General features: G+C 38.1%; 1 protein-coding gene across 1 annotated transcript in view; it reads left to right on the top strand.

Annotated features, from left to right (window-relative positions):
* CTNNA3 (catenin alpha 3) overlaps positions 1-15212 on the top strand; it is a 2010564-nt gene that overhangs the window by 1819222 nt on the left and 176130 nt on the right. Inside the window, exon 14 of the mRNA XM_044660319.1 lies at positions 11530-11711. Within this exon, the coding sequence (XP_044516254.1) occupies positions 11530-11711 (182 nt within the window). The remainder of the gene's footprint in view (positions 1-11529; positions 11712-15212) is intronic.

Raw genomic sequence — 15212 nt, forward strand, 5'->3', positions numbered from 1 at the left:
TCCCTCTGTCTTTCCTTGCTATTTCTCCATTCTCACTCCATAAAAATATCCTGTCATTCATAAACATGAAATACTTAGTATTCCTGGAAAAAAAAATTAAAGGCACCATGTGGCATTTTCCCTTTTATGTTGGGAGAAACTGACAAATCAAAATTAATATTAGGCAAGAAATTGCATGAGAAGAAGCTTGAGTGTGGTGGAGAGAAATTGTGAGACCTGTCTTGGAGCATTACCTCTGGCTCAAATTGGGCTCTCTGATAGATTCTATGGATGTCAATTTACCTTTTAGTGACCTAGACAACTCTAAGAGTGTTAATTAATTAGTCAATTATTAAGGACATAATATTGTGCCCTTATTATTACATTAATTATATATTATATAATTACATATAATTATATTTATTTTTATATATTATTTATAATATTATATAATATTATATAATTATATTTATTTTTATATATTATTTATAATATTTTATATAGTTATATATAATTATATTTATTTATATGTATTATTTATAATATATCATATATAATTATATTTATTTATATATTATTTATAATATATTGTTTATATATCTTTTTGTATATAAATATTTTATTTATAACATAATATTAATAATGTGCAGGCACTCTATTAAGTGAAAGGAATTTTAAAAATGTGGTAGAGCTGAAAAATCTTTAATCTCTATTTTGCCTTCCATTATGATTGATCTCTGGCATTCTATGCTCCTTATTGTGTTTATTTTAGGCTTAATTTTAATGGTGTTACTATGTGTTTGTATAATTATGCATACTCTTACCTCATACTAGATATGTGACCCTCAGCAATTCCCTCAAGCTCTGTTTTTCTTAGTCTTCTCATCTGTAAAATAGGGATGTCCACCATCATCACCAAGCTGCCACCTAGCTGGTCCTTGTTACATAATTGATAAGTATCCTTTACATGTTAAGTTTTATTGAAGATTCTTATCCCTAAAAGCATCCAAGAAGCCCTTACTCTCTTTTCCCATGAAAAATCAATCATAGAAAAAATATCCATCTGGATAAACAGAGATCCATGCCACCTGGCCTCATAGATAAGACTTTCTATATCTTCCTTCTTAGCTAATCTTGAGTAAATCAGGAACATTCTGCTCTCACCTCCATCAGCAAGATACTGTATTCACAAACCCCAATCATGGATCTGGCAGCTGAGGAAGCAAATAACACCTTGCTCCCCACCAGTCATAATTCCGGAATGCCTAAAAAGGAGAGATCTTCCCTAACATTTCAAAGATTGGCACATTTTCTATAATGAAAAGGAAAGCTTAGAAGCCAGTTTGGAAACTGCCACCCTATCACTTTAACTTGTTTACGGAATTGGAGTCCCGCAGAGTACCACTCCCATGTCCAGGCAATTGCAAAATGTATCTTCTAATAAATGATTGAACATCCAAGACCAGGGTGTTGTTTGCCTTGTCCCCGTTGGGGTTCTGACCAGTCCTCTGACACTTTAGAGGGGAATTTGTCACCCAATGAAATAGCTGACATTGGTATTTGGGAGAAATGAATCAAATCTCCTGCTTCAATTCCTCCACCTTGGATAACCCTCAGTTTAGATGTCGCAGCAAACTGATCTAATTTGACAGAAGTCAAAGAGTCTCTGCCATTAAGGAGGTGACTTTGCTAACAAGGAGGCGCGACTCCATTTCTACTGCTGTAGTTCAGGCCTGAGTTTAAAAGGTCCTGCCCTAGAGCAATGGCTGTGTCAGTGCACTTAAAGAGGTCTTCACAAGAGATTCTGAGAATGGGGAAACACGATTTGGCAACAGAGTGACTATGTGGAAGGAATGTGAGAGAAGAATCCAGGAAGACACTGAGATTCCAAATCTGAGTAGCTGGGAGTAAAGTGACACCCTGAACAATGGGAGAGAGTTTCAGAGGATGGGAGGGTTTGGGGTGGGGTGGGAAGTTGTTAAGTTTGAGATATTCATAGAATATTCAGTTAAAGATGTCTAAAAGACAATTGGTGATACAATAATGGAACTCAGGAAAAGAGAACAATTAGGGTTAGATATGTAGCTCTCAGGGGCACAGTGGATAGAGTGCTAAAGGTTGAGTTAGAAAAATGACTCTTCCTGAGTTCAATCAGACCTCAGAAACTTACTAGCTGTGTGATCCCATGCAAGTCATTTAACCCTGTTTGCCTTAATTTCCTCATCTATAAAATGAGCTAAAGAAGGAAATGGTAAATGACTCCCATATATACACCAAGAAAACCCCAAATGGGGTCATGTGTAATTTGAATCTCTTACCCTAAAAACTATGATCCCCAGCAAAACTACAATTCCCAGCACCCTACTCACTTCCTGTTGTTACATGCTTACAGACACAATATAAATTGAGTGTAGTTCCATCACTATCCATCACTATTCTATCACTCTTGAGAACAGGGACCAGGGTGGTGGGTGGTTTGGCCTATAGACCTGCTCTAGTACCAACAACCTATTGCCCTGATTATCAATTCATCAATTGCTTAATATAGCTGAGAGATATACATCAAACATCTAATTGCCAAGAAGAACTTCATCAAACCTTTTTCTACCTGGTCAAGGCCACAGCTGGGCCTGACCAGGGCCAAGAGGGAGAAAGGACCTCTTCAGCCAGCTGCCAATTTCATTAACAACTGATTATGCAATATCAGCACCTGTAGTCTAGTATAGCCATCCCCAACACCACCTTCCTCATCCTTGATCCGACCCCTTGAGTTATTATAATTAAATCCTTTACCTTACTCAGTGAAGGCTATTATTATTCTAAGAATCAATTTGATAGTCCTGTATCCAAGGGGTAGGGGAATACTCCAGTTAAGCTGCAGTCAACAGTGTCATTCCAACATCATTAATAATTATTCTCACTATAAACATCTATCCATTAACCCAACCCCAAGTCATGTTGCCAGAGAAGCCATGTGAGTTAGCTCACAGGTTCTCAGTCAGTTGCTTAGGCTTGGGCATTGTAGGTGTGGCTGGTGCTCAGCAGAGTAGTAAATATTGGTGGACCTGGTGTTCATTATCTATCCTTGGTGTTCACCAAGGCTTCCCATCCTCACTCAGTTAGTCCTCATACCATCTGAGGATCTTGGGCCAACTCTTTATCAGGCCCAAGTACAGAAACAACACACCACCCATAACACAGGTAGGAAGAGGACAAAAAGAGAGAGTAAAGTTAAGAAAATCAAGAATTGAAAGTATCCAAGGAAATAGATTCAGAAGCATGAGATCTGAGAAAGGGTCATTAGATTTGGCAACTAAGATGACAGAAGATTTTGGAAAAAACAGTTTGGGTTGAATTATGAGGATGAAAGTCAGACTACATAATGCCTAGAATATAAGAGGTGCTAAAATTGAGGTATAGAAGTTAGACAACTTTCTTAAGGGGTTCAGCCATGATGGGAGGATGGGTATAAGATGCTAGCCACCGCACATGATAAAATAAATAAATAAAGAGAAGAATTTTATTTTTTAAGTAAAAACTGCTGGAAAAGCCATATCCACACCTATAGTCAGCAGAGAAAAAGGAAGTAGAGGGGGAAAGGTAATAGAAGATAAGAAGGTACAAAAGAAATTTAACTTGCTGGAGAGGATGTGTTGGAATTATAATGGGGAATAACCAGGGAAGTTAACTAAATTTTATCTGTGGGGTCACAATTGGGTTTGAGGGAGACAGGAATGTCAAAAGGCAGGACCAAACAAGGGAGGGAGACTGGGTTTAACTGCTTAGGAGGTATCTGTTGATTAAGATTGCATGGTCAGGTGTTTGTTATGGCAAAGACAAGGTCCACTTCTTCATGAGAGACAATAGTTTGGGTGGTAATTTCTAAGTCACATGAGATGATGAGGGAAGAAGAGCAAACTCAAGGAAAGACCCCCATTTTTTTTCATTGAAATAGGAAGCAAAAAATTGGGATGAAATGATAGAGATAATTATGCCATGGAAAGGCAAAGGGCGGATGAAAATGATTGGGATAGCTATGGTGGTCAGTTGATAAATAGAATTAGGAGGAATAAAAGGATTGGCTTGTGGCTTTTATGACTAAGACAAGTTTGCAGTAGACTCTATTAAAATTGCATTGTTTCTTTCTCCAGCAGCTTTTAGTAACTTGTGAATAGGAGCAAAGGTAGCAGTTGTTCCAGTAATACAATGTTGAGGATTGGCAAGGCATGACTGATGATAGGAAAATGGGCCAAGACTTTAGAATGTACAATGCACTATAGACTTAAATTAGTTCTTAATGATAGGAAGGGGGACGAGAATGTGACCAATGTGGAAGTGATGGCTTGGGAAAGCCACTAAGCTAGTGGTTCTCATCATAAATGAATTTCATCTTTATTTCTTGATTAATCTTAGCAATACTCATCAAACTTAGAACCACCCTGATGGCAGGTTGGTGGCAAAGGTAATTATATCCATTTTCCATTGGAGGAAAATGACCGTGAAATTAATGTACCTTCTCAAGTTTGTTTAGGAAATGAGGCATTTTTAGGATTAGAAACTGAGAAGCCCATGGATGAAGGAAGGGAAAAAGCATTTATTAAACAATCTCTATGTGCAAATCATGGTACTAAGTGCAAGGGATACAATGAGAAATGTAAGGCATTCCCTACACTCAAAGAGCTCACCTTAAAATAGAGGAGGTGATGCATTGTGTAACAGTGTGGACTGAATTTTGCAAAGGAGAGCAGGAAATTAGAGTTGAAGCTGGCCTCTGGATGTTTCATTTGGGAAGGGCCAGTGAAGGAGGGAGTTTGGTGAAAATTCTGAAGATTCTAAACTGCCAATGGCCAACTGCCAAAGACTCCTGGGAGGATATTTAAGTCTCAGGTGGACTTGGGGTGGATGGCTGTGGGTGGCTGGGAGGTCTGGACAGGAATTTAGCTCTTCTGAATCCAAAATTCAGGGGCAACCTGGAGATTTCAACAGCAAAACCTTTCTACTGACTTCTTTGCCAACAAAGAAGAAACTGAAAGAGTTGTGCTCCATAATTGGAGTTAGTGCCTGGACTACAGAGGGAAAGGGCACTTGGGGGACCCTTTCTTGATCCCTCTTATACCCCTTCCTTGCACTTATTCCCCTGTTTGTTTGATAGTGTTAAGGATAGGATATTGTGAGGGGAGGGAGAGAGAGTTTCTGAGTCAAAGCTACAGAAGAAACCAGAACGACTCTCTTGTTGTGGGGTTTATAGGTGATAGAGAAGTTATCCCTGTACCCTCCTTCCTCACAAATCCTCAAACATCCCTCACCCTGTTATCCTGAATTCCCTCATTCTTATAATTAATCTTTATTAGTTTATTAGTGGTAGTTTGGGGCTGTTACTTGGAGGGGTGGAAGACGGATCTTGTGGCTGAGGGGAAGATGAATACCCAACAACATCTTGAAGGGCAAAGTTACTAGAACTTAGGAGTGGAGAGGCTTGTCTTCATAGTGCTGGGTATGAAGGTGGGATCTAACCAATGAGGGTCACAACTCATCCCCAATACCTTCCTTCAACACCCCCACTCTAGCTTTGCCAGTTGGGAGCCTTTTTGAATTTATTCCCTCATAAGTCTTCCCTGGGGTGTGGGTGAGTGAATAGCTGATCTGGCCCATTGAAAGCTAACAAGAGGGAAGTCTAGATACCCACACATCTACCATCAATACTCATCCACATACATTTGACCAAGTTCAGATAGCAAGGGCTCATGGTCCTTAGGATGCAGTAGAACAGCTGATGGTATTCATTTTCTTTAATGGCATTTGTACTGATACAATTATATTAGTTTCTGATGTTGAACTCTTTAAAATGGGTGAGTGCTTTAATGAGGAATACTATCAAAATATTTGACATGCCTTATCTTTGCAGGAATTGTCTAAATTTCAACTTTGGAGTCTGAAACTGAAGCTGAGGTGGTTGTTTGGGAGGAGCTCCTACTCGCATGGTCCTCAGGTTCAGGGCCCTGGGCTGTCTCCATTGGGCAGTCAGGGTGACACATGTAGCCTTCTATCTCTCCCTTAGGGTGCCTTCCTTTTTCAGGTAGTCTAGCTTACCTGTCTGGTAGCTGCCAGTTGAATAATAGCTGTTAAGAACTGTTGGCACTTCTTTATAGAAATCACTTTCTCCAAATGACAACTGCAGAGATGGAGCTAGATGTTGGACTTCCAAATTTTTGGAAGTATTGCCAAACTCAGGGTTAGGGGACTTAAATGCCCATGGTAGCAGTTGATTGGAAGTGGATGTTAAAAGGGGCAAGGAAGATGAGCCCCTTCACATAACAGGAATTCATCTTTGCTAATAATCCCTTGATTCTAGATGTTTTGAAATGATCTAGTGAGTTCCATATTACTTCCACATAGCCTCACAGTTCATGGAGTCTAGAACACTCATTCAGACATATGAATCTCTGAAGCAACCGTCATTAAAAGATTACATCCTCTTTATGAGAGCGAAGTTACAGTTATGACCAGTCATCAAGAGAGCAAGGGCCGATTTCGACTTTTGCAATTGCTTAATATTTTGGTGGTGGTTGTAATTTCCTCCATCTGCCTGTCTATTACCTTTGATTTTAGAGGTAACTGAGCTGTATCTCCATTTATGTTCATTCCCATATGCCAAGAGTCATTAAATCTGCTCTTGTTTCACTGCATAAGGGAGAGAACTGAAATATATTTTCTAACTAGGAAGAAGATCACATGGCTAAGCCATCAGTAACTAATAATGGTCAACTCAGTTCATTATCATGTTTCCATAAAGTTAAAGGAACCCTTAAGAAAAAAAAAACAACACTCAATCTAGAATGCTGTTTAATGTTTAATGAGTAAAATGTTTAATGAGTAAAAACAAAGGACAACCAAAGAAAGAATTTTAACTCTTATCTCATAGCAGACAAATCCCACATATATGATTCCAGTCCTCTTCTCTCTCCAGCACTGGAGTCCTGAATCCTCATCCATACATTGGGTTGTCATTTGTTTCTTATAGAATATAAACTCCTTGATGGCAGTAATTTTTTTCCTTTGCTTTTTCTATCCCCAGTAGATAGCACAATTCTGTATTCTGATGGTTATTTATGAATACTTGGAGACTTATTAATTCAGTCAACTGATTGCCTCTTTTAAACTTCAAGATTTACTCATCATTTCCCCACCTTAGCTCTCCTCATTTTTTTTATTAAACAAATTCATTTTCTCTGCCACCCTCACTTCCTCAAACAGGGCTGGAAAAAGAATAAATAAATAAAAATAAAATCTTTTCTTAAAAACAAATATGTATAGCCAAGTTAAACAGATTCTCATACTCATCATGTCTTCTGGAATCATGAGTCATCAGTGTAATGAATAGTTTTTAAGTCATTCCAAATTATTTTATTTTACGATGTTATTGTTTAAATTGTTCCCTTAGTTCTACTCATTTCCTCCTGCATTAAACAAAGCTTCCCAAATTTCTCTGAAATTGTCCCTTTTGCCATTTTTCCCCATCACTTTTAAGTAGAGCTTGGAGGAAAGAAGATTCAGGTGGAACATGGTAGCTACCTTCAGATATTTGAAGCACTGTTTTATGTATTAGAGAATTAGATTCGTTCCTCATACATGCAATGGTAGAGTTCATATCACTGACACTGTAGAGGAAAGGGAATGGAGAGAGACAAATTTAAGTTTGATGTTATGGGGAAAATGCAGGAATTGAGGACATTGTCACGATAAGAGCTGCCAAAAAGGGGAATGAATACTCTGATTGGTAGCAAACACCTCCTCACTGGTACCTCCTCTCAAGAAGAGAAAATCAATCATTTTTCACCAAGTATGTTGTAGTGGCAGCTGGATAGGTGGAGGAGTGGATAAAGTGCCGGGCCTGGCGTCAGGAAGACTTGAGTTCCAATGTAACCTCATACACTTACTAGCTGTATAACCCTGCATAAGTCACTTCATCCTGTTTGACTCAGTTTCCTCTAAAATGATCTGGAGAAGGAAAGAACAAATCATTCTAATATTTTTGCAAAGAAATCCCCAAATGTGGTCATGAAGAGTCAGAGATGACCAATTCAACTGAACAACACCACAAATATTATAGATTGTATTCTTTCTGTTTGTTTGTTTTGTCATATTCAGGTTAGACTATATGGCCTCTTAAGTCTCTTATAGCTCTGAAATTCCTTAATTCTTATACACATAATTCTAAGGTAATGGACTCTGCCATGAAGGTATTATAACCCTTTACCATGCATTTAGGTTATGTAGTGCACAGACTACATGGCAAGAAGACAGAAAAACTTGAATTTAAATCTGACATCAGACACTCTTTTATTGTGGGACCTCGTGTACGTCTGTATGCCTTGATTGTTGTTGGGTTTTTCCCCCCTCACCTATAAAAAGGGGATAAAAATATCATCTGTAGTGATCACAAATGTTGTTGGTGAGTATCAAATAAGAACATTTGTAAAGTGTTGATCACAATGCTTGGCACTGAGAAGTTGTTTAATAAATTCTTATTCCCTTCTCCCCCTTTCCTTTTTTTTACTAAATAAAATGGATCCTCTTTTGGAACTTTGATTATTATCTCTGTCTCTCTGTCTCTGCCTGTCTCTGTCTCTGCCTCTGTCTCTGTTTCTCTATCTCTATTCCATTTAGCTAGCCAGTCTTATTTTTCTATTTTCACAGCAGCTCTTATTTTTCTCCTTCTGTCCACTTAGATGGTCTCTTCTCTGGTTGAAGCCCTTATACTTTGCTCTAGGCCCCTAACTGGTCTTCTTAATCCAGGTTCTTTTCTCCTCAGACTATACTTCTCAAAGGGCGCTGCCAAAATCCACTCCCTAAGGTACAGGCTAGGTCAGGTTACTTCACTTGGTCAAAGAACTTCATTGGAAGTAGGAGAAGAATGTACAGAGTAACAGTAATATTGCAAAGATAATCAACTGTGAAAGACTTAGTAACTCTGATCAATGCAATGATACACTATAACTCCAAAGGACTCATGATGAAAAATATGCTCTCCACCTCCAGATAGAGAACCGATGGATTCAGAGTGAAAATGAAGCATTTTTTCGTCTTTATTTTTCTTGCTGTAAAAGAATAAAAAAGAACATGGCTAATGGGGAAATATCTTTTCATGGCTTTATATTATAATGGGTATCACCATTCTTTCTTTCTCAATGGATGGGGTAAAGAGTGGGAAAATGAAAATAATTTAGAATTGAAAACAAAATAAATATAAATAAATCTTTCTCTGTGTCCAATTGGTTCTAAAGTAATAAAATACATTCAGGATACAATCATGATACTCCCTATGGCTCATTAGTATTTTACACTTCTTGAAAGAAAATCTTTGTTTGGGTTTCCACTCTGATTAATAAGACAAAATTCAGGACAAAGAGAATTAAAAGGATTTTATTATAAATATGTCTAGGTGGCAACATGTTCTGGAGATTATCATATGGCTTCAATAAGACAGTTCACATAGGTCCACATCAGCAAAAGCAATTGGGTAGGGGCAGCTGGGTAGCTCAGTGGATTGAGAGCCAGGCCTAGAGACGGGAGGTCCTAGGTTCAAATCTGGCCTTAGACACTTCCCAGCTGTGTGACCTTGGGCAAGTCACTTGACTCCCATTGCATACCCTTACCACTCTTCCACCAAGGAACTAATACACAGAAGTTAAGGGTTTAAAAATATTAAAAAAAAAAATTAAAAAAAAAAAAAAAAAGCAATTGGGTGCTTGCGTTTCAGTTGTTCCCCAAGTAGCAAGTGCATGACAGTTTTCAGGTAAAGGTATTCAGGTAAAGGTACACGTAACAGATAGGGGTATGGGGTATTCTATGTAGTCTTCCCCAACAGAACCACCCCCAACACTGATTGACAAGCAGATCTGGGAATCTTGGGTCACTGATTGGACTACAAATTCCTCCTGGATTTCAAAAGACCATTTTCCAACTCTAGGAAGTTAAAATGAAATGTACTGAACTTTCCCCTCTGCCAAAAATGCTTACTTATTTTCAAGGCATAGCTCCAGTCCCACTTCTATCAGACCAGATGTTAGTGTTGATTATTTCTCTACCCCACTCCCAGATAATAATGGAAAAGCAGCATGGGTTTGTGGATAGAGAATTAACCTAAAATCTGAAAGACCAAAGTCTTATCTAGGACTGCCCCAATCAATGAGATTACTTCCTTATTGTCTTTGCCTTTTAGAAACACTTTACATGATTATAAGAGGAGATTTAGAACTGCAAAGGTCCTTAAAAGCCACTTAATATCCCTTTCTTTCATTTTAGAAATGAGGGAACTGAGGCTCAGAGAAATTTAAATAGCATGTCCAGAGTCATACAACTAATAAGAGTCTATGGTAGGATTTGAACACAGGTTTCCTTGATTATGTATCCTAGCTGACTCACCAATTAATGTTAAAAAGAAGGTGAGACAATCTGTTGGTAATGAGGGATAAAAGGAGATATAGGTGTTTGGAGGCGGAATGAAGGGGATAGCTGAGTGTAGGGAAGGGATGAATGACGTAGTTATATATAAGGTAGGAAGGTATATATAGAGGTGTATGAGGAAGTAGTATATAGAAAAAGTAAGGGAATGGATGGGAGTATACAGGAGGGCAACTTAAACAGACTTATTCACTAAGGCTAGAGACAGAGGATACTGAGAGGAAATAGGCTAGGTTCTTCAGGCAGGGAAGGTATCTCTAAGGTACAAGAGTAATTTGGGCCAGTCAGAAATGTTTAGATCAAGGATGAGGGTTTCTCTTGTTAATTTCTAAAGTCCTTTGAGGGAGGAGTCAAAGGCTCCTCCCTGCCAGAGAAATTGATGTCTCAGGAAGTCTTCCCTGAGTACTTCCTGCCCAAGATGGATGCCTAGGTTTCCCTCAAGAAAATAAAAGGAATATAATTCTTCCCTTTTCAGCCTTTGCCTTAATCTTCAATACAATGATTAACAGAGGCTTTATGTGGGTAACAAAAGGGGATTTATTAATATCAGGTATAATTAGAGGGAAGGATTAAAGGGCCTTTTGAGCATTATTCCAAATTGCCCTCCAGAATGGTTGGATCAATTCACAACTTCACCAGCAGCAATGCATTAGTGTCCCAATTTTGCCACACACCCCTCCCACATTTATTATTTTCCTTTACTATAATATTTGGTGTGGTATATCAGCATTGTTTTAATTTTTGCTTCTCTATGAGAGATTTAGAATACTTTTTCATTTTCTTATTAATAGTTTTGATATTTTCATGTCCTTTGACCATTTGTCAATTGGGGAATGGCTTTTTAGTCATTTGTAAAATGAGGTTTTACTAGATAGCCTCTATAGACCCATCTATTTCTAAATATATAATCCAATAATTCTATGCACCTGAAAATCTGTTTTTTTTTAAAAAAAGAAATAAATAACTTGGTACATGATTTTTATTTGTCCTGCTGGGGCATTTGGTGATGTCTACTAAATACTTCAAATGAAAACTGCTCTTAGGTCCAGGAAAATATTTTACAAATCAGATTATCTCCTTTTTTAGGCTAAAATGACTCAACTGCCTGAGGCTGAAAAGGAAAAGATAGCTGAGCAAGTAGCTGATTTCAAGAAAGTCAAGAGCAAGCTTGATGCTGAGATTGAGATCTGGGATGATACTAGTAATGACATCATTGTCCTAGCAAAGAAGATGTGCATGATTATGATGGAGATGACAGACTTCACCAGGTAATTATGCGGAAAATGATGTCTAATATTTATAAGTGTTAGAAGTAGTTGTCATGCAGGTGAAACATCAAGGTTTCCCAGTGGCAGGTGCCAACGTCTTGCAAAGACTGAATAAAAAAGCAAATGAAAAGGAAAGAATTAGGTGTGTATCATTTCAGAACTCCAGTGAGAGTAGACAGAGCAATATTTAACCTTAAAGGAAGTTCGATGATAACTGTCAAAAGCTTTCTTTTAAAAGCTTCCTATTCAAAATGCTCATGTTTTCATATTTTCAGTCTCTGAAGGAACATGAACTCCTGCAGTAAACCAATGGCTGAGATTCCTTTTTTTTGTTGTTCTTTCCTTTTCTTTAAGGATTTTATTATTTGGCTATAATGTTGGGATGGAATCTTAACTAGAATATAGAGTTCTCAATATAGAGCAGTGATTCCCAAAGTGGGTGCCACCACCCCCTGGTGGATGCTGCAGTGATCCTGGGAGCAGTGATGGTCACAGGTGCATTTGGGGGCGGTGAATAACTGTAAGGGAGCGGTGATAGTACGTGACAGAGTGATGCTAAGTAATATTTTTTTTTTTCTGGAAAGGGGTCAGTAGGCCAAAAAAGTTTTGGAACCACTGATGTAGAGGCATGAAGACCAGAGTGTAAATCCTGTCTCTGACTCATATTTCATCTTGGACCATGGATAATGTCCTTTACTCTTCTCAGTCCTTCCCTTGATCTATATGGATGAAAAGCAAGAGTATAGGACTGACTTAGTCCTAGGATCTTAGTGGTAGAGGAATCACAGTTGAAACTAATTCCCTTTCCCAGAACAGAACTGTTAGTTTTCTGAAATATACAGTTTTAGAATTTCATGGGGGGCAATAATAAGTAAGTGTATAAATTTTTTTTATATTTTTTTTAATTTTAAACCCTTAACTTCTGTGTATTGACTTATAGGTGGAAGAGTGATAAGGGTAGGCAATGGGGGTCAAGTGACTTGCCCAGGGTCACACAGCTGGGAAGTGTCTGAGGCCGGATTTGAACCTAGGACCTCTAGGTCTGGCTCTCAATCCACTGAGCTACCCAGCTTCCCCCTTAAAATTTTTTTAAAGTATTAAATTCTTACTATATGCTAGGCACTATGCTAAAGACTGGAGACACAAATATATGTAAACACTTCATTTATTGCCTTTAAAGTGCTTAATACCTCATGAGGAAAGTTAGCATAAATAAGGACTGATGGCCAGTGAGGAATGTTTTGTAAAAGGAAGTGAGGACTGAAGATTAGCATCATTGGGCATTGAATATAGACTTTTCTGGAAGAGTGAGGATGAGTAGCATGTGGGGTTGAGATTAGGGGAAAAGTGGATCATAATCTCTTGACTAAATAAAATACAAAATACTCACAAATTAGGAAGTGTTAAATGGGAGGGAGGCCCTGTACTATTAATATAAATGGATAATCAGGATTTTGTGTAACCTGATGTGACAGGGTACCTCTCTCTTGGACAGAGAGCAAAGATGGCTATGCTTTCAGTCCTAGGCAAGTACAGTTAGGTGAAGGGATTAGTAAAAAGAAACACCTTAGGAGATGATATAAACAATTGGCTAGGGATTTTGCTTAACCTAGCCTCTCAAAGGTGTTCTCCCCTGAAACAGAAATCTGACCTGAAAGAGAGATCAAGATGGGCAACTGGGAGATTTTACTTTACCTCGTCTAGTAAGACTCTACAGGGAAAAACAAAACAAAACAACCCAACAGTTTTTTCCCTTCTTCCACTACATAACAGACCCGACTGCTTTCTTATAGTTTATGATTATTTATTTGAATGAACGATAACAAGGGTGAGGTCAGGAAAGAAGGTTATTAGGTTTCTCTAACTCATGACACAGATCAATGGCAAGTCTTCAACCTTGGCTAAAGCTGGGGCTAGTCTGGAAGTCCTCTCTGTCTGATATTTTTTTCTATGCTGACTAATCCTAGGCTTAATCCAAAAAGGAGTAAGTCTCTAGTTATTAGCTGGCATAGATGAGAGATCGGTCTTCAGGACTTATCCAGCCTACACTCAAGTAAACCCTTAAGGTAAACTCAGCAGATTGATCAGGTCCACACAGGTCTTCTTTATCAGTGAAACAGGAACTATTGCAGGGATTCAGTAGATTTCAGGATAAGGTAGGAATCTCACAGGAATGGGTTTTTTCCCATCCTAGAGTAGGGGCTCAGAGCTGTTCTCCCCTCAGAGTCCCAGAATATTCTCCCCTTCAGAGTCTGTTGACCTCCCAGAACCAACTGGCCTCTGCCCTCTCTTCTCTGTTCCACCATATTCCATTCTATGTCATTGTAAAATTCCCTTTCCTCAGAAGCAAAGGTCCTAGTTTAGGGGGTTATAGTCTGGCCTGGAGGTGAAGACTGAAGGGCATTTGGCATAGCATGGAGATCTCTGGAAACTGTTGTGCTTAGTCCAAGTCTTGATCAATTGAATTAGCTGAGGGGAGCAAAGTGCCTACTATGTGCAAAGCAATATTCTAAGCATTGAAAACACAAATAAAGAAGTAATGAAATGTAAGGAGCTTAAATTCAAAAGCACACATAAGAAGTCATGGCTATATGTCACATGGAAACATAGCATAATTCTTAAGGTTCACTGGCAAAACGTATCATGAAGCTTTTAAAATATTATATATAATTGCTATGTATATGTACATGTACATATAGATATATACATCATATGTCATATATATACATACACAAATATATGTATATATTTGTTTTGAAAATGAAACTGTTTGATGGCACCAAGGACATTCATAAAGTATATATTTCTTAATCGGAAGCTTAGCATCCTAGAGTGGGAGCTTTGGTTCTAATTTGGAAGTGGAGGCCAGAGCTATACAAGGCAGGAAGATACTAAGGAAGGTGGCATGGTAGGTCTAGGTGCGGGCAAGATGAGATTCATGACTTGCCCAGGACATTATAGTTATTATGTGTCACAAGAAAGAAATTAGAGAATTGATCGAAGGTCTTCTTACTCTGAATATTGTAATACATTGCATTCTTAAAGTTGACTTTAGTGGACATGAAGTAAGATAGCCAATTTAGCAAGACTGATGATCTGGTTCTTTTCACAATACACTCCCCAGATTAGAGGGACAGAGAGTTAGAAAGAGTTTGGAAATTCTTGAGAGTGAAAAAGTAAGAAAAAGTAGAATCGCCAAACCAGCTGAGCCTAGATACAAAAAAAGAAAAAAAATCAAGTTATTCCACAAGAGTTCATTAAGTAGCCATCAAGAAATTAATTAGTAATCAACAAATAATATCTACTAATTGTCCAGCACTGTATTAGGTACTGGAGCTAAAAAACAAAATGACATGTCCTGTACCTTCAAAGAGTTCACATTTTAGTGGGAGTAAACATGAATATTTCAGTATGTATCATCCTTTAACAAAACAGAGGCTAAATAATGGCTGATATCCTTCCCATGGAGCAATTACGTGGTAATAGTGGATGGAGTACCAG

The sequence above is a fragment of the Gracilinanus agilis genome, chromosome 2 (genome assembly GCF_016433145.1).
Source record: "Gracilinanus agilis isolate LMUSP501 chromosome 2, AgileGrace, whole genome shotgun sequence".
Taxonomy (NCBI): domain Eukaryota; kingdom Metazoa; phylum Chordata; class Mammalia; order Didelphimorphia; family Didelphidae; genus Gracilinanus; species Gracilinanus agilis.